A 25,408-nucleotide genomic window follows, 5' to 3' on the forward strand; every position below is an offset into this window, starting at 1 on the left:
AAGCTTACAATCAATTTCAGTAATTATAGGAAACTGTGTACCAAGTCCGTCCATATTTACTTGTGGAGTGCCTCAGTAATCGATTCTCGGCCTCCCCCTTTTTACAATGTATACTGTTCTCCATTCTGATATGATAACCACCTTTCCCATTGATTTTCATATAAGAATAATAATAATAATAATAATAAATAATAATAATAATAATAATAATAATAATAATAATAATAATAATAATAATAATAATAATAATAGATCTTCATTGTCCATATATATATGGCAATTCAGTCCAATTTAGTTAAACTTGTTTAACCTCAGTCCTCGGGAAAAGTCATGTGAAAATTTATCATCTTTCAGGAAATGCCTGATGACTGAGTTGTTCCTTAAGCAAGGCATATTTTATAAATAAAATAGATGTAGCTTAGATTTTATTTCTGTATTCATGCTTTTTACGCCGTGTCATGATTCTTTTTACAGTTTGAATTTTGTAAATCGCCCAAGAGCACGATTTGGATGTTTAGGCGCTATATAAATTCATTATTTATTCATTATTTATTTAAGAGATGAATTTCTGGTCAAATTCTTTAGAATGTCTTTTTCCAGAGTACGGCAGATTGGCCTCGTCTTTGAATAGCACGGTTGATTCACACTAAATACCAACGTCCTGATATTATTAATAAACTAATGATCTTCATCAAGATAAAGGAATATCGATCAAATCATTTACCCTTTCCATGTAACATGGGATCTGACTCGAACTCATATCATATAATGACCTATCGTCTGAAAACTATATTACTTCCATGTGACTTACATGCTCAAGCTCAATTATCTGTGTGTGTGTGTGTGTGTGTGTATGTGTGTGTGTGTGTGTGTGTGGTATGGTGTGGAAAATAAGAAACTTATATTTCGTTAATATATTTTATTGTGTGCAACGGATATAGTTTCTGAGATGGCCAAAAACTCAATCCGACATTTCTGACCATTTGGCATTAAAATCACATTTTTAAAATTAGTTTTTTTTTTACATCTGGTCCATCTCAATGGGTCACACACCATATTTAACCGTTTTCACCAGCGAGTTATTAACTGCAATTCGCTTATTCAGTAAGCCTCTATTCTCATTGCAGCTACTGCTCTCTTGGTATAAGCGGTGATGTCTCCAGAACCAGATAAATGTGACCCACCGTCTCAAAACGACATTGTGTCGGGATGAATAGGACACCTAATAGCGAACTTAGAAATAGAATGATTAGAAATAGGACCTTCCATTTTTTTACAAGGCGAGATTTACAATCCATTCTCCATCGTGACGAGCAGAAAGTAAGCCGAAGTATCATATTTGTAATTACAAGCTCAATACCCAGTACTTAGTCCATCCCGACATGTTTGTTTTGTCTGTATGGGTTTTACGGCGCTTGCCACACATTTAGATCATATCAGCACCAGTTACAGGGGGGAAAATGGGATAGAAAAAAGTTCTAGAATTACAATTGCAGCACCCAGGAAAAGTAAGACAAAGGGGAATTGGTTCATATAGGGAACAGATGTAGATTCCACGAGCATACTATCAGTATACTTAGTTTAAGATCACCTAAAAGTCTCATCCTGACACTGGCATAGGTCCCCAAGAAGAGGAACACACTTAAATTTTTTACAAATAATGATATAGAGAGATGATTTCTCAAAAAAAAGGTAGTCCTTCATGAAGCCGGAGTTCACTGTTTCTATAGCGTGAAACGGACAATAACAATTGCTTGCTTTTGATAGGACGCTAGTCTAACGCAAAGTACTTTCCGCCAACTGTAACAGACTCAGCTACTCATTCACTGCTAGGAGGGGGGAGCAGGGGGTCTGAAAAAAATCTCGACTGCATCCGGGATCGATTTTGGTCCCTTTGCGGATGAAGCGAGTGCTCTAACAAACTGTATTGCCGTAGTCTGGAAAAGCGAAGTCCCAGGTTTGAACGTTTTTACCAAGATGAGGGTCATTGAAATCGATCGGTATTTGAAGGACGAGTTTTCTGACCAAATGTTAAAATACGTGTTTTTTCTAGAGTGCGGCAGTTAACTGGTTAATGAAAATGACACATTAACGATTTCCCATTGAAGCCTCCTTTCGACCTCCACAAGTTGGTGGCGACCGATCCAAAGACCATCAACGGGCCACCGGCCCTCTACGATCAACTCATCCTCATACTCATACTCAAATCATACGTGTGGTTTGGAAAAAAATTAATAATGCATCCCCTACGTTCTATCTCGCTATCGTTGAGTGACCGTCAGCTAGGTGATAAGTTCTCACTAAAAGAGTTTCTTTTTGTGTTGTTATCTTTGATATGGAGTGCAGATGTTGTGAGTATTTTACTTAAACACATAACACGAATAGTACTATCCATATCAAGTAGCAATTCGTGACGTCATTAATACATGAAAGTTACGGGGGTTGAAAGAATATCGGCCAACTCATCAAATACCACCGATTCTGGCAATGGAATTGACAATAGATGGCGGTGTTACCTTCAAGGCGACGTGATCAGGAGAATGTTTCCGTATTTTTTGTCATCGGTTTTGACCTTTGTTTGTTGGAAGCTCTTCAAAATACATACAAAATCATACAGAGAGATGGAGAGAGAGAGAGAGAGAGAGAGAGAGAGAGAGAGAGAGAGAAGAGAGAGAGAGAGAGAGAGAGAGACAGACAGACAGACAGACAGACAGACAGACAGACAGACAGACAGGCAGATACAGAGAAAATAAATAGACTTTCAAGGAATTAATTCACTCATTTTTACAGATAATATAAACAAACCCGATGTTGCTTGACATCACAACAGTTGTTAGCAACGAATAACAGAGAGAGCGGGAGGGAGAGAGACAGAGAGAGAGAGAGAGAGAGAGATAGAGAGAGAGAGAGGGGGGGGGGGGAAGCGAGACAGGGAGAGAGAGAAAACGAGAGATAGACTTTCAAGGAATGGATTTTCTTTGAAAATAAAAATAAACCCGATAATTGCTTTTTTGATTTAACGGGAATGATAATATATAACACATAATATAAATATCAAGTTGCCAAATTGCCAAGTTGGCAAATAGGGAAGCAATACTAGCGGCATCTTGTATAAATAACATGAAGCAATGTCCAAATCAGAACGTGTAAAATGCCCCCTGGAAATAAGTGGTATTATAGCATTTATTGTTCTTTGATCAGAGATGTAAGCAGCTCGTGTGTCGTTTTGAAGTGATCCATGTTTGGCGATGAAGGATTAGAATTCTTTTTTGTTTGTTTTTGTTTTGTTATTTGTTGTTGTTTTTTTTTTCAGTAAGTGCCTGTCAAAGGTGAGGAAATTAGATCGACAAATAGATAGACAAAATTCTATTACGAAACACAATGTAATGAATATGATGTACATTTGATGCTATTCTAATCATATTATTTTTTTGCTTTTAAAGATTGAGCCTTGTTGATTTTGTTGTTGCTGTTGTTCCTTCATCGTTGTTGCATAAACTATTTCTTTGCTTTAGATTTGCGATTAGATGGTTTGAGTACCAAATATAAGGTTTAAGAAATATTATTTAAAAATTGTAGAAAAAAATTAAGAGATACAGTAGAAATTGTTAATAGACTATCTTCACCCAATCACAAACCTCGTGACAGTTCATCTTAATCTCCTAGCCTTGACAATTTTCATTAAGTCAATCGCCATTTCTGGTATGGTTTTTAGATCATAGGCGATTCATTTGGGATGCCAAGATCTTAATGAGATTAAATGTCATCCGCTGGGGCATGCTTTGAATTTGACTGTGGCAGTATTATTGGCTCAGCCAGAGGGACGACCAGGTCAATCATGAACCTTTATGTCTATCTGCTTTTATGTCGGTGAAGAAAATTAGTTTTACATTTTTTTTAAAACAACAACAAACAAAAACAAACGATCTGATTTGGGAAATTTCAAATTGTAAAATTTGGTAATAGGCATTGGTGTAAGATCTGAAAAAGTGTGAATGAAACAGTGCCAGGCAAAGCAAGAAAGAAGAATACACGAAAGTCTTCCTGGACTGGGGATCGAACCTCAACTCATTGATTACCGATCAGACTTACACCACATACACACGTGTCCCAGGTTTGAGAGTTTCTGACAAGATGTGGGTCATTTTAATCAATCAATATTTGAAAGACGAGTTTTCTGGTCAAATTTTAAATACATGTCTGCTTGGGGTTTTTTTCCTTCAAAATACAGCTGTAAAATAGATTTTGCTTAATAAAAAAACCGCTGACTTGCCTGAAACATTATCACTAACCCTATCATTATGATGACCATGACCGTCGCCATCATTGGTATGATCACAATTATAGTATCCTGATCACCATGGATACAACCAGCACAAGCCGCTATCATCATTATCATAATTATCACCATAGCATATTTGATCCATTGGCACAAAAAAGTGTTATGCCAGGTCAGTTTATCAGTTGAAAATATATTTTATCGTTAAAAAACACAAGGTTTGGGTAATATCTATTTGTTTTATTATTCTAATGACTGCTGAACTATAAAAGTCTTGCACAAAACTTCAAATGGCTATAAGTCTCTAACCGCTCAAGATATTTGGAAGATTCAGAAACGTCAGCCTCTGATTGCTATAATATATATCTTGAAGATTAAGAAATAAAAAGTCAGGTTAAATGTCCAATTAAAATCAAAACTTCCAACTTTACCTGCAAGGGTTTGGCCACAAATTTTTTCCTTGAAGAAAATAAATTTCTTAATAGTATAAATTCACAAGAAATACGTTATTTTGAATTGATCTTCAGCTTTTGAATTATGATTTTATTGTACTTCATTTAAAAGTTATAGCCATTTAAATTTATGTGCAAGCGTTTGTGGCTCATCATAATATTTTAACTTGCAGAAAAAATTGGATTTGATCAACGTGTACTTATTTATAGGATTGATAACCCAATTTCCAATGGGCAATGGCGTAGTGGTCGGCCGCCTGGCCAAATACTATCGTGATCGTGTCGCCAGAGTCACGGCGCGGTCGAGAAATCAGCGAACGTCCCAACACATCTTTAGCTGGAAAATGTGATATCGTGGTCAGCGACCAGACCACATATTATTGTCCCTCAATATCGAGAGCCAGAGTATGTCGAGAAATGAGCTTTTATTAAAGTGTCTGGCTATCTATGGCGTTGATAATATCTCCTACTACAGGAGACCCGTCTTTACTCAGACGTGCAATCTTCTCGATTCCAGATCCCAGGTTATACGGTGGTCCAGCGAGACGACACTTCGAGGCTCAAAGGAGGTGTTAGAACTGAAGAGCTTTCGAAGGTGAGGGTAATAGAGAGCGTTGTGGTCAGCAACGGGGTGAATAGAATTTCCGTGAAGGTGGGTGGGCTACATTAGCACAACATTTACAAACCATCATCGTCCCGGTGGTTAGCCATCCTTCTATATGTCTGGGAGACCACTACGTGTGGGGCTACCGATATTGCAATGAGGCAGGTAGACAACTTCATTCATGGATGGACTGTAACGATCTACACCTATTGTATCATCATACGGCCAAGGATACCTTCAGGGGCACCCGCCATAAGGAGGATACTTCTGATCCTCGTGACGAAGGGAGCGGACGGGGAACCGCTGCTGGTTAAGCGGCCAGTCCTTAGCGATATTCCGCATAGCCAGCACAGGCCGGTACTGGTCACAGCTGGGGTGACAATTCCGAAGGTGCAGTCTTTCCCACTCTGCAGATGGAACTTCAGGAAGGCTAACTAGTTCCTATACCGAGAAGGTCGGCCATGCTATCCCTCCCAAATACGAGAACATAACCAGATTTAGCAGGCTGCTGGTTAAGAGCGCTCAGCACTCTATTCCACGGGGCACACGGAAATTCTACATCCCTTGCTGGACGGAGGAGCACAAAAGCTGTACAAGGAGAACCCCAAGACCCAGGACGTAGCCGATAGATTACTTCAGTCTCTGGCAGAAGGAAAGAAGAAATGGAGTCAGGAGACTGTGGAAAGTCTCGACTCTACACACTCTTGCCTCCGCGCTTGGCGACTGATAAAGAAATTGGATCCTGGCCGGAATTTCGCGAAGCTGCACTGGAATGTAAGGCAGACAAGAATATAAAAAACCGCAGGAAACGTGTCGGAATCAGTCTTTCGAACGGGGTGTCCCAAGGAATACCATATGATTTTGAACTCGCTACGTGCGGGGGAAGAGTCGGACTGGACATCCCCGTTCAGCCCCCGAGAAGTGGGTGCAGCAATTAGCGATGTAAAAAAAAGGAAAATCAGCAGGGACAGATAGCATATATCCCGATATGGTAACGCATCGGGGCCCCAGGACACGCCATGGAAACCGGCGAAGGAGGGCAACAGTTTCAGACCCATATCACTTCTGAGTTGCCTGTACACACTTTTGGAGCGTGTACTACTGAACCGATGGGGGCTGGTCCTAGCAAGCGGCTTCAGTGAAGGGAGGTGCACCACCCTTACAGAGTATATTGAAGTAGGGTTCGAAAGGAAACAGCAAACTGCTGCTGTTTTTATAGACCTATCAGCGGCGTACGATACGGTCTAGTGCGAAGGTTTAATGCTCAAACATGCAAAAATCATAAGGTGCAAAAAGACCCTGAATTTATTCTCTTCAATCTTTGGGGAAAGACAATTGTCATGAAAATGAGGAATGGAGTCCTTCTGGGATTCGTTCTGGCGCCAATGTTGTTTAATGTCTACATAAGCGACATGCCGAATACTTCCTCCCTGAGGCTGGGATACGTGGATGACTGGGCGCTCGTTACTCAAAGTAAAGTGTGGACCCGTCTCGAGAGTGTACTCAGTGAGGAAGTCACCAGACTCAAATCCAGCTTTGACAAGTAGTATCTGAAGGTGAACACTTCCAAAGCCGTGGCCACTGCAGTGCTGGCACACCCGTAAACTAAACGTCCTCGTCTGGTCCCAGCTTCTCCCATACGAGCCGAATCCGAAATACATGGGGTTAAGGTGGACCACCGCCTTACCAATCGGGAACATCTCAAAGGAGTTGCCCGGGAGATAGAAAAACGCAACAGACTTCCGAGGAAGCTGGCGGAATCAAATTGGGGTGCTAGTCAAGCGCTAATGAGGACGTCCGCCTGGCACTATGCTATTGTGCTCCAATACTGGGTAGAAGCAAGAACGTTGAGAAGGTAGATGTAAAACTTCGCAAATCCATGCACAAAGAGTCGGGAACTCAGGCAACATCGACTCCTTGAAACTGAGAAGTTGCCAGGCTTTTCCACCAGTAAAAGGAGATATTGGGTGGCAGCCAATCAACTTCGGTCGAGAACCTGATTAACGACACGCTCATTGGGGATGAGCATGTGCCTGTTGTGGCCAATAGCCCGAAACCGCAGAGCATCTAGTTGAACGTGCGTTGTGACGAAGCTTCATGGCGGGCTTGCGACGGTACACGATTTCGATGATGTGTTTGCGTCCTGGATAGATTGTCATAACATAGTAGAGTGAGAACCATTGGAAGCTGCCATGGACTCAATGTTGTAAAGCAAACACTTTCAAACCAAACGCAAATAATTGTCTATTACAAAAATGTTAAATCAAGCCCATAACTGCGTTTGGTTGTCAGACCTGCAAAATGTGCTGCTCGGATTTGATCAGTCTGATCATTCTGAATTGATTCCAAATTGAGGCCATAGCTCACATTTCGACATTTTTTTTCTCCAAATCTCGTTACACCAATATGCGATTCGAATTTCAATGTTGTTTCTATAGAATTGACAGAATCATAGCGACCACATTCCATCAAACCCTAAATCTAATAACACATAATTTTGTACGAAGAGAGACAAAAGGGAAACGTGTATCTCATATTACGCGATAGTCGCTACCCCTATATTCATGAGTCACATTATTATGTTTGAGAGTTTGTTAATTGGAACACTCCATAATTAGTGGCCTATATACGGGCATACACGCACTGGGATGGGATCCATCCAATGCCATCATAATAAATTAAATACGGATAATAATTAGAGTACTGTATTATAATTAGAAAATAAGTACTCCCCCCCCCCTCTCTCTCTCTCTCTCTCTCACACACACACACACACACACACATACACACACTCTCTCTTTCTCTCTCTCTCACACACACACTCTCTCTCTCGCTGACTCTCTCTCTCTCTCTCTCTCTCTCTCTCTCTCTCTCTCTCTTTCTCTCTGTGTGTGTGTGTGTGTGTGTGTGTGTATGAGTGTACGTGTCTTCTATTCTCCAGCTATCCATCTAATCACTCTATCTATTATGGGTTCTCTTTTTTTTCTTTTATTCCTTTCCACCCCTCCCCCACTCCTCAGCTTATTACAATTTCAGATCGTGTTTGGATATCATTTCGATACAATAAATTCCCTTCCCGTGAACTTGTTTCCAACGCTTAGGATTCTACACACAGTATATATATAGAACCCATATAAAGCCACACAAATACACACACCCCGATACACACGACACACACACTTACACACACAAGTATACACACTTCCCCTCCTTCTCAGTCTGTCAAATCTGAACTCAAAGTGTCGGTGCGGCCTCTTTTTTGTTATTGTAAAGAACAAAAATTTAATCTTGCTTTTGCTCTCTCCCGATCTCGATCTGTTTTTCTCGCCTACTCTTCCCCTTCTTGTCCCGTTGTTCCACCACTCTCTGTCAACCACCTCTTTTTCATAGTTTCATACTATTTAACTATCATTATATTCCTTGCCATGAACTGTCGGTCGATTTCAAACATTATTCAATTTATATGGCATTTGTCTTATATCCATTGGGAACAGACCTTTGTTTATCATTCATTGTTCTGTCGACATTTGTCTATAATTCACTCTTATTGGAAAATCCTCTCTCTCTCTCTCTCTCTCTCTCTCTCTCTCTCTCTCTCTCTCTCTCTCTCTCTCTCTCTCTCTATCTATCTATCTATCTATCTATCTCTCTCTCTCACTCTGTGTGTGTGTATCTCTCCCCCCCCCTTCTCTCTCTCTCTCTCTCTCTCTCTCTCTCTCTCTCTTTCTCTCTCTCTCTCTCTCTTTTGCTCTCCATCTGTCTCATGTAATTGGTCCATTTTAGTTGGTCATTATTCCATTCTAATAACTTTCCCGGTCCCTGAACCAATAATCGAGGTAAAGCATTGTACACTCCATTAATTTATTTCAATTGACCAATGTCCAGAAGGGACAAAAGTTTGTTTACCAATCATTGTTAAAGCAGCCATTTTACTCTGTGCCAGCTATTGGGAATCAATAGTTTGGTATGAATAGTCTTTATAGAAATTGGACCTGGCGTAAATTTCTTTTGGATAGAAAAGTAATTGTCCGACGTTCCAATGTCCATTTTTATCAGAGTTTAACAATAACAAAAACCATGTCATGTTTTTCCTATGTCTTCAAGATTGATGCTCGCTTGCTACCCCTTATAAATGACTTAAAGCACAATAATTTAATGGATAAAACACTATACTATACTATACACGTTAAATTAAAATAAACAACAGTTATGTCAAAGATTATTTTTAAGTGATCTAAAATAAGTTGAAAATTGGGTTGAACTAAAATATTGAAATTGTTCTATTTTATCACCTGAATATCTGATGTTTTAAGAATATTATAGAAATTATAAATCACCGACAACAATAATTCAGACTGGCCCACAAGTGACCATTCCCCAATTCTGCCGTACTCTAAAAAAAGCATGTTTAACAGTTTGGTCAGAAAACTCGCTCTTCAAATATCGATCGATTAAAATTACCCTTCTCTTGTTAAAAATTCTCAAACCTGGGAGTTCACAGAACACCCATATTTGACATTGTTTGACAAGAATAAGGTGATTTTAATCGAACATTGTTTGAATGACGAGTTTTCTGACCATGTTTTGTTTTGTTTTTCAAAGGACGTCAGAATTATCATTTTGCCGCCAGGCTAAGATGAAAGGTTCCTTTTCATGGCACAGCATCATTATAACGTTACACGATAATTAGCATTGCTAGTGTGATTGCCTTGGATTTCTTTGATGGGAAGAAGAAGGGGAAAATAACGAAAATAATCGTAGAAATGTCTTATTATATCTATTTTTGTCTCCTGATTGTGGGTAGTCTCAAAATACATGTCACACGACGGCACAGGAGAAGAGGACATCGATATTGGAATTATAAGAGACAGATCTAAGGCGAGAGATGCATGTTTAGAAAATGTTAGTATTATTTTGAAAATGGTGTTTAATGCTATGGCATATACATCAAAGAGGAGAATGCAAGAAAAAAAATGAAAATAACCATATTCAAAAACCTGTGTTCCTTGACTGTGCGCATAGGACAGTGTGAGAAACAAGCAATGGAATTCTACTAGACCTACGAATCTTAACTATGACACTTATTTAACCATTTTAAACAGCAATGTGTACCGAAAATTGTCAAATTAACAATGAATGCTGTTTACATAACTTTAAAAAATGTTATCTATGAATGGGGATCTAAAGCGTATTAGCTCTAAAACGATATAATAATAAAAGGGGTTTGCTGCAACTCAAATTTTAAGTTAAAGGTTCCAAAGAGATATTGCCGTTTGAGACAATTGGTCACATTTCATTGTTATACGTCATATCATTTTAAGCTTTAAAATCTAACTTAAAATTATTTAACAGAAATGCAAAAGTTTTCTTATTGAAATGATGGAATTGCTTTGTTTATGCGCATGCTTCTCCTTCTGAGCCGCCGCCACCTCAAAAGTGGATAATGTCTGGATAGTTTAGACGAAGACCTGAAAAAATGGGTATAAAACTGTGCCAGATAAAACAAAAAAGAAAATTACAAGAGAAAAAAAGTCCCCATAAAAACAGTTTTCCACAACCAAGGAAGACTGATTTTTGGGATATTTTTTAAATTCTTGTATTTGTTATTTCTTGCTCTGTTTCATAGACAGTTTTTAGATATTTATCTTACACCAATGCCTGGCCTAGACGCTATATCTTGATTCGATATACAAAATTATGAGACTTGGGTTAAGCTTTTATGTTTGGTGATGGAAATGAGTTTCCTTTATGTGAAATACAATTTCAAGTTTCTGGTCAATAAACCACGAGATCCATGTAAACTATTTCTAGCTGAATAATCTTTCCTTATTGGACCCCCAAAAGTACGGAACAAATTAGATTTAACCAGAGATGTCCCCGGGCTCAAAATTTTAGGAAACTCTTGAAAACTGTATAAAGTGCATAATAGAGCTGTAAACATGCAATTGTTTTCCAAAGATAAAACTTAAAAAGATTAAAAAGAAAATAGAGACCTTTCCAAAAAATATAGAGGAAATGTTAGATAAATAAAAGGCAAGTTAATTCTTCTGTGAAAGCGAGGCAACGAAGTTTGTAAACAAACGATGATTTGGATTTAATGGACAGAAAATTTTTTTAAAAAGACATGATAATGTTTTCTGAGAAAGAAAACGAAATTCATTTGGGAAACGTTTGATCGATAGTCTGTCAACACCGGGCTCTAGCATTTCCTCTCCCATTATATACTATCAAAATAATAATTGTGTTCACTCAACGCTTGAACGGGCTAAATATTCTGACGTCAATTGATCGCAAAAAAAAACAACTAGCTAAAAATAATAATGACTGGTTTCTATTTTTTTTTTCCTCAAAATGGATTGTTCAAAGATTATCTTAAGAAAAATAAAACATTAGACATGGCTATGTGAAAGGCAAATATTTTTCCTGTAGAACAAATTGTGTTTTGTTTTTAACCGGTTGGCAGCCGTACTCTGGAAAAACTCGTATTAAAAATTTTGGCCAGAAAACTCTTCCTTCAAATATAGATCGATTTGAATAACCCTCATCTTGGCAAAATCTATACAATCTGGGACGTCCTGTAAAAAGCGTCAGCAAATCGTGGAATTTAAGGGGTGAATCGCCATCGACTTTTTTTTTTTTTAATCTCCATCTTGTGAAAAGACATTAATAATCAATATGCAAGGATGTGAGAGTTGTAGATGATATCAGAAACAGAGATTCTGTTCTCGTTATTAATGCTGATGATGATCATCGTATTATAATATTAATAATGATAATAATAGTAATAAAAATAATGATGATGATGCTGATGATGATGATGATGGTGATGATGATGATGATGAGGAGGAGGAGGAGGAGGAGGAGGAGGAGGAGGAGGATAAAATAATAATAATAATAATAATAATAATAATAATAATAATAATAATAATAATAATAATAATAATAATAATAATAATAATAATCCCCATTCCCACCCATATCATCACCATCAGTCGTCATCATCCTCCTTGTCATCACTTTTCAGTGTTTGGATCACTCTCATCATCACTATCAATTTCAATTACACAAGATTTACACTTGCATTATCCGTTATAATGTTTTTGGTAAATGAATTGGACATATATTTACGTCATATTTTCCTGCATTTACTTTGCCTTGTTCTATGCACATCACAAAGCTGCAATCATTTCGCCAGCAACCAAGAAGAACCAAATTATCCTTTTATACAGTGCATTTGCCTGCTGGTGACTTTTTTGTACATACAATATCCATCATTGTCTAAAACTAGGTACTCTATCACACCAGAGTCGATTGGGGGAATGTGCATCAATTGCCTTACCCGGATTCAGATTCTTATTTAACGATAAGTTTCACCCTTTCGGCCACCGAACACGCTCAACACGCTTGAATTTATTAGACTATTGTCATGAATTTGATTATAAACGTCGTCAGATATTATTTAAAAACTCAGTCAGAGTGTTAGAAAATAGTACTAAATAAATGAATCTCCATTGTAGGAAAGGACTATAGTATTATATACTCGTACTGTTGTCCTTATCGATGACAACATTGTCGTCATCTGAAAAAAGAATCTTATTTTGACAAATTTGGCCAGAATACTCGATCTCCAATCTCGATCCATTAAAATGACCCTTATCTTGTCAGAACCTCTCAAATCAGGAACTCCCTAGGAATTCCATGTTTGGGAGTTGTTTTTTTTTTTTTTTGTTAATTTGAGGGTCAGTTTAATCGATCAATATTTGAAGGACGAGTTTTCTGGCCAAAATTTTTTTTAAGTGTTGTTCTGTTTTTCAGAGTACAGCAGGATGCTGTTACTATCATTCTAACATCATTCTTACTGTCATCGGGGAGATCAATCAGTTTGATTAGTTTCTCTTAACGTACGTATGTATGTATGTATGTATGTATGTATGTATGTATGTATGTATGTATGTATGTATGTATGTATGTATGTATGTATGTATGTATGTATGTGTGTGTGTATGTATGGATGGATATATGTATGTATGGATGGATGGATGGATGTATGTATGGATGGATATGATGTATGATGGATGGATGGATGGATGGATGTATGTATGTATGTATGTATGGATGGATGGATGGATGTATGTATGGATGGATGGATGTATGGATGGATGTATGTATGTATGTATGTATGTATGTATGTATGTATGTATGTATGTATGTATGTATGTATGTATGTATGTATGTATGTATGTATGTATGTATGTATGTATGTATGTATGGATGTATGTATGGATGGATGGATGTATGTATGGATGGATGTATGTATGGATGGATGGATGGATGGATGGATGGATGGATGGATGGATGGATGGATGGATGTATGTATATATGTGTGTATCTAAGTATCTATGTATGTGTGTATCTATGTATATATGTATGCGTTTATGTGTGTGTGTGTGTGTGTGTGTGCGTGCGTGTGTGTCGATCAAAAACTTTTATTATAATTAAAAACGAACCGACTACTGAATAAGTATTAAGATACCAGCTGATAGGATTCTTTGGACCATAACGGAATTAGCGTTTTCGGCAAAAGATTTACTGGTGAAACGTTGAAATGTCAATTATTTTATTGTCATAAACAAGAAGTCGGTCGTGATTATGGAGTCGATTTAATATTGTTGTAGTGGACATAATTTAGTGATGGTTTGAGATTGTTTCCATTACAACAATAATCGTATCTTTCGCATCGTTTAAGAACGTTAAATGCTCTGTGTAACTTTCATGTAGATACAATTTATCAAAATCATATCAACAGCATTCAAAGTTAATTTATAATATTGAGTATTAAATATCTAATACATAAATAAATGTCATAATCAATATTCGACGTATAATTATCTCTATTTATATTCATTTGGCATGTACAATTATATTCATTCGGGAGTTTCAAATAATTGATTTCTAAATGCAATAATATCCAATGTCATGTTATATTATTCATCAAAATCAAATAGTATGTTGATAAGTTCTTTATCAATGGTATTCTTAATAATATTAAATGAATTAGTATGACCATAATAATTTGGGTTATCATACCTGTAAATAAGTTTACGTCGGGGAAAAAAGGATTTTGGAAAGCATGGCTCATTGAAGAAAACGAGCAACAAGTTTCAGATTTAGTATGGACTGGGAGTTACATCTGACGGATTTACGATCAGCGCAGGAATGAAATTAAGGGACAATTCGTGAATCCGTGATAATCACCTCCACAAGATTGATGGGCTGTCTCGACTGTCGACTGTCGACGCACAGAATTAGGAATTGGGCCTGAGTCCCTACCAATGATTTTTTTCAAAAAAATTGTATCTGGATGGTATTCAAAGTAACGAGCTTAAACTGAACGAGAGTGCATTGATGGGAGATTCGTCCTTCAGAGCCATTTAGCCTCTGGAGTCGGAGTTTATCCAACATTCTATAGCGTGAAAAGGATAATAGAAATTGCTTGTTATCATTTGAATAGAACGGATTCTATTGCAAAGTACTTTCCGCCAGACCAAGCCGACCCAGCTATTCACAATCACTGCTTGGTGGACTGGAGGGGGGGGGGGGGGAAATGATACGAATAATAACCGTGACTGCAACCGGAATCGAACTTGGTTCCTTGCATGTAAAGCGTGAGCTTTACCAACGGACCTATCTGGACCCCACCTTGATGGTATGGGCTTAAATGAAATACTCATCATTTGTGCCCACCAGATCATTGCACCAACAAAGAGAATTATGTGTAATCTTAAATACTTGTATTGTGTTAGAAAGAATTTGGTGAAAACTAATCACCCAACTAGCGGCCTAAAAATAATGACAAAGAGCTGAGTGGCGTTAACTTCCTTTATTCTATGATAAAGATTGGAGATGTGCTTGTAGATATGAATTCGAGCCAAAGTACTTCCTCATCGGGAATTTAAAGTTATCTGATAAGTCTTGGAGATACTAAGCTGCTAGAAGCTCTGGATTGTAAAAAAAAATATTTTTTTAAAATGAATATAACAGCTTCAAAAGAGAACAAAATACCAAATACGGAACGTTTCGGACTCAAAACGCTTATCCTGACAACAGCAACAACAGTTCAATCAAAAATTGTAATGTATCTATGTTTTAATTGGTATTTATTGTTGGCTGAAGAAGTCTTAGAAAGTATTTGTAAGAAATCTGTCTGATTCGAATGTCAGGGATTGGCTGATGAATGGATATCAGCACTTCCTTTTATGGTTTTCGTGACGAAATTTTATCCGTGGTTTTACAAAATTCGTGGACGGATGGAGGAACTATGGAAGCAGATTCCTGTTTATTCAGTACGACGTGCAGTTATATGCAGGTATGATAACCCAATTCCTTATGGGCTCATTGTTGTAATGGAAATCTCAAAAAATACGCAAAATATTGTCCATTACAATAATGTAAAACTGGCCCCATAAGCCTATTCGGATGTCAGACCTGCAAATATGCACACGTCAGTTCAGTGACATGGAAAAACGTTACACCCTTCCAATGCGGCGCTTCGTAAGTCCAGGCAGGCTGATATATTTTGGATTATTTTTCCTTGTATTTTTCTTACTTGCTTTATCTAGTACTGTGCCATGCATACTTTTTCAGATATTTATTTTCACATTTTCAAAAATCAGAGTTCATTCACAAAATAATTGATCTTCAGTGGACTAATTATGCTTCACATCTCTATCCGTTTCATTTTACCGATGAGTTTTACAACAAAAATTTGACCAACCACCACCACCCTGTATCATTGTATGAGTGAACCTGAAGATGAAAATTGGATTTAAACGTCAAAATCATAATAATTTTAATAGAAAAATTCTGATCAATTTTTAATTTGAAATAAAATTTCTTTCATCTGATTCATTCTGGTACAGATTGACGTTGTGGTAACAAATAGTGGTATGTATGAATATTGAACACCTAGATACTACAGGCTGTGAGCAGTAAACATGCAGTGAGCAATACAAGAATGAATATGTGACCCCCTGTCCCAAAGCGGTATTATGTAGAGATAAGCTATTTGCTTGAAATTGAATTTATAGCCACAGATATTAAACGTGGGGTTTCTTTTTATTCTTAATCGTACAGAATATAGTATATAATTTGTAACATTGCAATAAATAAAAACCCCAAAGGACAACAACTCAAAGTTTGTATTTTCTATCCCTATAATCCTATAATGCTCACTTTTCGTCATCCGATTCAGCCCGTTTTGAGACAGTGGGTCACATTTGACAGCTTTTATGTTATTATTTTTAAAGAGCAAAATAATACGTCTCGACCTCAAAACCCTTCTTCAACCAATAACAAAAGCAGCTAAAGCATTAACACGTCACTTTAAAGTCAGATAGAAGGCAGCTGACAAAGGCATCAATCCCAATTTTGCAAAGGTTCCTTTACAAGCATTGTCATTGGCAATTGACAATTTTCCTCTACGGCATCATACACAATGCATGGATTATGGGATAGACATTATGATCATTTCATGTACAAAAGTACTTAATTCTATGTCCATTATCCTCTGACTGTGAAGAGGAATTTCATGTGGAGCATGATGATCCACGTGGGAGTCAAAGTCCCTTTGTGGCCTTCACCATGGAGATTTCCATTGAGGTGGGCGTTGTTTGGCTCCCATTCCACAGCAAAAACCACGTAACTACAGATCATTTTTTAAAGAGTCCTTTTCAAGGTAAGGGGGGGGGGCGAAATGGCCGAGCGGTTAAGGCATTGCACTGTGACCCGGAAGGTCTCGGGTTCGAGCCTCGTTTGAGGCACTATCGTTTTATTTCCTTGTGCAAGATTATTAACACCCAGTTTGCTCACGTGGACAACATGGGTGATTTCTGTTGACATCAGACATCTTGTTTGATGAATTATCTACATTCCTTCGTGGAATGCATAGGCGACGATATCTTATGATGTCGTGGCGGAAGGAACAATTTCTTTCAAGGTAAGGGGTCCCGACAGCTCAGTTGGTAGAGCACGCGTTTCACACGTAAAAGGACCGAGATCGATCCCGGGTGAAGCCGATTTTTCTGACCCCCAACCCCCTGGGTCTGCTAGATCTGGAGTTTAAAAATTATACAGTTTTGTATGTCGGTACTACTGATCTGGCCGCCAGGGCTGGTGATTATTTTATCTTATAGCATAGCATCAATACTGTTATATTTTGTGTACTTTATTTACTGTCATATTTTTCCCACAGTGAAAAGGAATTACGAGTTGTGGTGCATGTTGGTCCAAATGGGAATTCTAGTCCTTTTGCATTCTCTCTGTTGCTATTGGAGTATTCATGGACTGGGGAGTAAGTACATTATTGGGGTTCCAATACAGAGCAAGAATGATGTAACTACGTGCGAAGACTGGAATTATAAGATAGATTTGGAATATTCCACCATCCGCTGCCTTTAACCCTCTCCTTTCCAACTCTACATAAAATCCTAACATTCGTTACAATAGAACCAACATTTTCAAATTCTGATTTGTGTTGTACATCACAAAATTTGAAGAATGTTTTAATTGTTGTTATGAGACCTTAATGCTGTGTTGTACACCTTGCTTTGCTGAACAAAATTGTGTACACCGTGTATATAGATATATATATTTCTATTGTTTCGAGTTTTTAAAAATCAATTTTTATGTTGGGTGGGGAAAACCCATAAAATGGTTGGTAAGGAGAGAGTTAACTTTCCCAACACAGAGAAGAAAAGAGGTTCATAAACAACGCGATACACTGAGGGAAATGGACACTTGGTTTTGAAGCAAGAGACAGGCACTTAAAAAGTTATTCAGTGAAGCAACAATCATCATTACCATCATAGTCATCATCATTATTATGATCACCATCAACAACAACAAAAAACAAGCAACACCTAAAAAAGTCAAAATTTCAGCCATGATGGTCGCGAGGTCCCAGTTTTGAGAGTTTTTGTAAAGATGAGGGTCATTTAAATCGGTCGATATATGAAGGACGAGATTCCCGGCCAAATTTTTAAATACGTGTCTTTCTATAGAACGTTAAGCGAAAGAAAATATTGAACTCTATAAAAATAAAACTTAAAGTGAAAGTTGGAGGATAATTTTATAGGGATGCCAAAAAGCAACAAATAATTATATAGAAATAGGACATTTTGGAAGGCCACTCATTGACTTTAGCCACAGAACGTTGTGGCAGGGAACAACAATACACAGATGGTAAATTATGTGCATGCGGCCTCGTCATGCACTTTTCTTGTGGTCTCCCTGCGTGTGTACGGATAGGGGGGGGGGGGTGAATCAGGGATAGAAATAAATCGATAGTCCATTCATTCATTTTCTCCCTCTCTCTTAACGATGCATTTTTTATGCTTTTGTGGTTTTATTATTCTGAGTGGTCGTGGGCGGGGGTAGGGCTGTTAACAAGTCATCAGTGAAAGAAAAATGGCATCAACTACAGGGTAAGAGAACAACAGCTAGAAAACAATACAGAAAATGAGTATATGTAAAATTGAGCTTTTTATATAGCGCAAAATCCACAAAACGTGCTCAAAGCGCTTTACAAAGGGTCCCTGGCCAACAGCAACACTTCACATGTAGGACAAGATATGACGCATGTCAATTGTGATATTACAATTTTTTAGGACAGAGACAACGCTGTTAACGGCCAGGTACTCATTTTACACCTGAGTACGGTGAGAGAATGTGAGTAAAGAGCCTTTTCAAATGCTCGAACCCAGGTCCTTCGGATCCGAAAGCGAGTGTCATACCACTAGACCACATAATCGTACACACATGTACAATATCGTCCTAGAGTATAATCTTTTCACTTGCTACTCGTTATAATCCTGGCGATGGTTTACAATTTAATGAAACTTCTTATTATTTCTTATATCTTGCTTAAATTGAAAATGTGTCGCCCGGATTACAAATTCAACCAATAAAATTACGTCCTTCCACATTAGATGCCGTCGGCTAGGCATTCCACGAAGGAATTTAGATAATTCAACATACATCTGATGACAACAGGTTTCATCCTTGTAGCTCAAATTGGGCAAAGGGGGAAGGGGGGGGGGGTAATAATCTTGCACAAGGAAAAAAAGAAAAGTGCCTGAAGCGGGTCTCGAACTGAGGACCTTCCAGGTCACAGTACAATGCCTTAATTACTTGGTCACTTCGTTAAGTAAGTTGTAATCTAATTTTATGAAGAAAATTGTCTTCTAGATCATTTTGCAATAGTTTTGTTATCACGTCAAACTCAAATAGGTAAATAACTATTACACTTATAAAATGTTGAACTATAATCAAAGAAAAACACGTTTTGGGGGAATCAATGAGCTTGGGACATCGCTAGGTCATAATAGAGTCCTCCACTACATTCAAATATTTACATAAAAGTGAAGAAAGCTGCAACCGAGAAGTGCAGACCACGATCTCTTTAAATCAGAGCCGAGAAAGAAAGAAAACATCACAATGCCATGAAATGGTGCTTATTGTGTAATCAGATGAATAGACTTGTTGCACTCAAATAAAATACTGGGTTTTTTTAGCCAGAAAACGTTTACTTTTGATATAAATCGATTACAACGTCTTAAAAAATGACAAGTCGATGTTTTAATCGATCAATACCTGAAATAAACCTTTTCATGCCAAACTGAAAAAATGGTACTATTTCAGAAAACAGCAAAAGTGCAATTTTGGAAGTGACAAGGAAACACGGAATATCTACGTATATTTACCTCTAAAGGAGACTTTGGCCAGCCTCTCTGCACGTCCTTTGAGGTTTTCCACATACTTCAGGTGTAGAGTAAGGGCCATGGTATTAGATTAATATGTGAGGACTAGATATGTCCGCCCAACAAAAATCGATGGTTTCCTATATTTGCTCTCAATCCTTTGAGAGTTCATTTATAGGCGCTGTACTCGTTGTCGTCCTAGAACCCATTGTCAAAAAATTCCGATTTTATGGTATATTTCTTTTTTTTTTTTTTTCCTTGTCAACGTTTTACGTGTAAATGTTGCGTTGTGACTGTTATAAGCTGCTTTTGGTTAAGCTTTTTCTTTCACGACTACCGATTAGAGGAGGTTTGGTGAATATTTGATCAGGTTATCCGACGAGTTGGTTGATTTATATAACCCTCTGGGACAGACCTGGAAATAAAGAAAATAAGAAGCAATGCACAGGGTAAATTATGATCTCTTTTATGGAGGAGAAGGGGTTTGTCAAATTATAGAGAATGGGGTTTAGAAAGGAAGAGTTATTGTATGTATATGTTTGTGTAGTGTGTGTTAGTGTGTGTGTGTGTCTGTGTGTGTGTGTTTATGTGTGTATGTGTGTGAAATGGCGAGGGGGGGGGGGAGATGAAAAAGAAAATAAAGTAGCGGGTCATCTGGGGGGAGGGGTGTTCGGTTGTTGGTTTGGGAGGGGCAGGGTTGGTGGTTGTTTTTGGGGTATTTTATTGGGGGGGGGGGGGGCTGGGTTTTTTTCAGTTGTTTTGCTTGGGTGCTTTTTTTTTTTTTTTTTGCTTTTTTTTTTTTTGCTTTTTTTTTTGGTTTTGTTTTGTTTTTTGAAATGTGTTGTTTTTTATACACATGATATATTAAAACTTGAGGGGACGGGGGTCTTTTCCCCATTTTGTTGATGATCTTATTTTTTGGCCTCCCAATCCAAGACGAGCGTGGAGGAAGTGCAGCGTGGGGGGAAAAGCAAACGGAAATGTCCTTCACAATTACCACATTGGGGGAATGAGAGAAAATACCATTCAAAACATATGGCACAAGGTTAGTTGCATTCTTGACTCTGGAGTAACAAGGTTATACCCCAAAGTAGGGGATCCGATTAAATTGATGTCTTTTATCTCGGCCTTAGCACCCTGGGAGTTTTGCCCGATCTGCTACCGCTATGAACAGTTATTATCATGACATGTTAGTGACGCCCTTTGGTCAGCCAAATTATGACCTCAATGAATATTAATCCCAGCCACTATCTATGTAAATGTTATAACGTGCTCACGTTCATAATATGCTAATGGCGCTCCTCATTGATAGCGATAATTGTATTTGGTACCACAGAGTTCTTATTACTATTCGTTGTATGTTTTTGTATATTCTGCTGCTGTATAATAACAAAAACACGTTTTTCTTTTGACAGCCAATATTATTGTGTTTAAGAGGACGTGACAAAAGATCACGAGGTCCCAGATTTGAGAATTTTTGCCAAGACGAGGGCCATTTAAATCGATCGATATTTGCGTTTTTTTGGGCCAAATTTTCAACCACTGTCTTTCCAGAGTAAGGCAGTTGACTGGTTAATGGGGTACGTGTAGAAGGTGACGTGATAAAATGTCATTAAACTAATAAAGGTGACAGGTATCCTGGACAGCTTTCAAGTTTACTCTCTGTCACAAAAATAAAAATTATTTCGTGAGAAATGAAAGTGATGCCAGCACATTCCATTGCAAATAATTACTTTGTTATAAATCAATAGCATTTCTCCACTTTACATAAATACTCTATGTTGTTGATTTTCCAGTGATCTGCTCCGAACACTATAATTTGACTCATATGAAAGCGTCATGACGTGAATGGTTTGCTTAATTATTTATAACATTGATTTATTTACGGGGTATGTTTATACGACGCGTTTGCCTATTTAGTCCACTGTGAAATTATCGTAGTTTAAGATATATGCAATAATTTATTCTATATTAATGTAAACAACTTAAATTAAACACTGCAATACAGCCAATGATCTTAAAAGCTACTAAAACTTCAAGGAATATTAGATCATGATAACGCCTCTGTTTATTTCACTATACTTTGATGCAGACTTAAGACATTATTAAAGCGTGATTCTTTCCTGTGGATTAACGTAATAATATAATTATTTTTAAATATTAAATTGGTTCGGTCCTCAAATTTGAGGTGTCTACACAACGAAGAAGAAGCAGGAGAAGAAGAAGAAGAAGAAGAAGAAGAAGAAGAAGAAGAACAACAACAACAACAACAACAACAACAACAACAACAACAACAACAACAAGAAGAACAAGAACAAGAAGAAGAAAAAGAACAAGAACAAGAAGAAGGACAAGAAGAACAAGAAGAAGAGCAAGAACAAGAACAAGAATAAGGTCCCAAGAGAAGAAACACTCTCTAACAGATGGACCACTCCTAGGCCATGACTCTTGGGTGCCTTTCTACTTTTTAGATGTGTAACACTAGTTTTGTTCAGTCTGTTTTGATCAGTTTTCGAATCTCAAAGCGGAGTAATTAAGTAACACAGATTACACCAATTCTAATAATTTCGACAATTCAGAAAAGATCCGGCTCTCAAAAATCCTTGATTAGTGTCCTTCATGGCGCTCTCATAGCTCCCGTGCTGCCACACTCTAAAAAAAAAAAAAACAACACTTGGCTATTTGAAAATTTTCTCAGAAAACTCATCTTGGCAAAACGTCTTAAACCTGGAAAATCACGGGTTTGAGAGTTTTTACCAAGATGGGGTCATTTTAATTGATCAATATTCGAAGGACGAGTTTTCTCGCCATAATTTTGAATACATGTTTTATTAGAACGGCAGCATTTCATCCTTGTGGAAATAAATTTCCATTTCAAACTTTCAAGTCGTGTTCTCTTTGTGCAATACTTTGAAGTAATCGAAAATTACACTTCAAATCTTATATTTATAGCTCATTTTTGATGACAGTGTTGAGCACTATCATTTCATGAAAAACAGACAGCATAGAAGCACGTGTATTCGCCATCCTTTAATACAAGTAATCAAGTTTACGTATCGTTCATACAAGTCAATTGTCATGACAATATTCGGATAAATACTGCAGATGATTACGATTACAGAATGAAGCTATAGACTGATCAGTGACCCTTGGGACATCAACCATTGGTGGAAAACGGTCATCGTCGGCGGACAAAGGCAGTGGTCATTCTACGTGTGGGTGTGATGGATGGAAAGGCCAAAGAACGGCAATGAGGTGATAGAGTGTCAGGCGACCAAGCACTAATTAAACCTATGGGTGACAGAGAGAGAGAGAGAGAAAATGACTGAGGCGATGAAAGAAATGTGATCAGTCGACTCAAATAGGTTTTATGTCGGGATAAAGGGGATTCTTGAGATTCAATCTTAACATTTATTTTGAAACTTAGAGTTAAAATTACGCTAGGCTGCTAGAACATGTGGGCTGTAAAAAGTAAGAAACAAAAATGAATAGATCAGCTTCAAAAAGGAACAATCCAAGATGTTATTACTTATCCAATGGACGGGCTTAATATTTCTCTGCCATCTCGTCTTTAAAGTCACTGAAAAACGTCTTCCATCGCTTTCTCTTATCCTGGGCAGTTTTTGTACCATGAATGTCTTCCAACAAAGTAGACATAACTACACACACACACACACACACACACACACATATATGTATATATATATATATTATATATATATATATGTATATATATATATATATATATATATATATATATATGTGTGTGTGTGTGTGTGTGTGTAGTTATGTCTACTTTGTAATAACTCATAATGACTCATCCTGTGTGTATAGTGTTGCTATATATATATATATATATATATATATAATATATATATATATATATATATATTATATATATATATATATATATATATATATATATATATATATATATAGCAACACTATACACACAGGATGAGTTATGACGTGTGTAAGACACTATTGTAAATGATATTCCTTCGATGCTCATGTTGTACAAGTACCGATTTTACACATCAGTATGACGAGAAATATTGAGTAAGTACCTTTTCCAAGAATAAACCTGGCGCCACCCACAACAGGACTCACACAATGAACCTACAGGTCACAATCAGAGTGTGTCATGCCCTATGAACCCAACTTTTTGTCTCTATTCTTCTTCTTTTTTGTATTTTTCTTCTATTTTATATGATGACGTTATTTGAGTTGAACGCTATGTATTTTATCTTTACTATTGAAATATACTGTTCGGACAGTATCCCCTTGCTCTACTCCAACAAAGAATTACTCATGATAATAGTGACAGTCAACAAGTCCAGATGGCAAATAAGTAAATGAAATAATTACAGGTGGTTGGATAAGCAGGGTGTTTAATGATAACGGATGAAACGGCAATGACATAAGACATCGCATCGAGTAGTTAACAGTCAACAGAGCAACACAAAACACCAGTGACGGTGTGCATCGAGTGGTCATCAAATGGGCAGGGAGAAGAGTGACATGAGGTAATGAGTCAAAAGAGCAACACGGACGACTGCGTGGGCACACCTGACACCAATTAACAAGAAGTGAAAACCCATCATTAGAATAATTAGGATATAACAACATGATACTATACTGTGTTTTGGAACCTTCACACATGGGACAAGGAAAACGAAAGAGCAGATACAGAAGGTATTATAATATTATCTGATGTGCAAAGAAATACAATGAAGTGCAAATTACTTGTTTCTAGCACGCATACATATACAAACACACATAATGTAGACCCATTACCTCCCCATCTACCTACCGAAATACATACATACATACATACATACATACATACATACATACATACATACATACATACATACATACATACATACATACACACACATACATACAGACAAACATTTTCAATTCTTCGGCGCATTAGAAAAACCTATTTTTGCAAAGCTTGTCGAATTTAAATGAGTCGACAATGTTTGTGAAGCCCATTTGACACCTTCAGAAAAGGGGAGGGAGGAAGCATCGGACATTTTCTTTCAATCTTTCATTTATGATCTATTGTCATTAATAGGCTAAAAAGGAATTCTGGTCGAGATTGAATTAAAAGATCGTGGAATCAATAGGAAGGGGAAATGAGATTGGATGGGGTAGTGGATCAGAAGAAAAAAAGATAGTTATTTAATTTCGGGGTCCCGATATCTCAGTTGGTAGAGAATTCGCTTCACATGCAAAGGGACCAAGATCGATCCCGGGTGCAGTCGAGATTTCTTGTGACACCCATGTCATCCAGCAGCTGAGTCTGTTA

The 25,408-nt window shown here is 37.4% G+C and overlaps 1 protein-coding gene across 7 annotated transcripts in view; it reads right to left on the reverse strand.

Annotated features, from left to right (window-relative positions):
• The window catches only part of LOC144978626 (otoferlin-like), a 249,745-nt gene that overhangs the window by 169,512 nt on the left and 54,825 nt on the right, over nt 1-25,408 (reverse strand). For all 7 annotated transcript variants that reach the window (XM_078924954.1, XM_078924969.1, XM_078924936.1 and 4 more), the window contains exon 2: nt 20,095-20,506. In XM_078924954.1, coding sequence (XP_078781080.1) covers nt 20,095-20,173 — 79 coding nt within the window. In that variant the 5' untranslated portion in view covers nt 20,174-20,506. The remainder of the gene's footprint in view (nt 1-20,094; nt 20,507-25,408) is intronic.

Source organism: Berghia stephanieae, chromosome 1 (genome assembly GCF_034508935.2).
Source record: "Berghia stephanieae isolate SIO BIC M18660-M18661 chromosome 1, UCSD_Bste_1.3, whole genome shotgun sequence".
Lineage (NCBI taxonomy): Eukaryota > Metazoa > Mollusca > Gastropoda > Nudibranchia > Aeolidiidae > Berghia > Berghia stephanieae.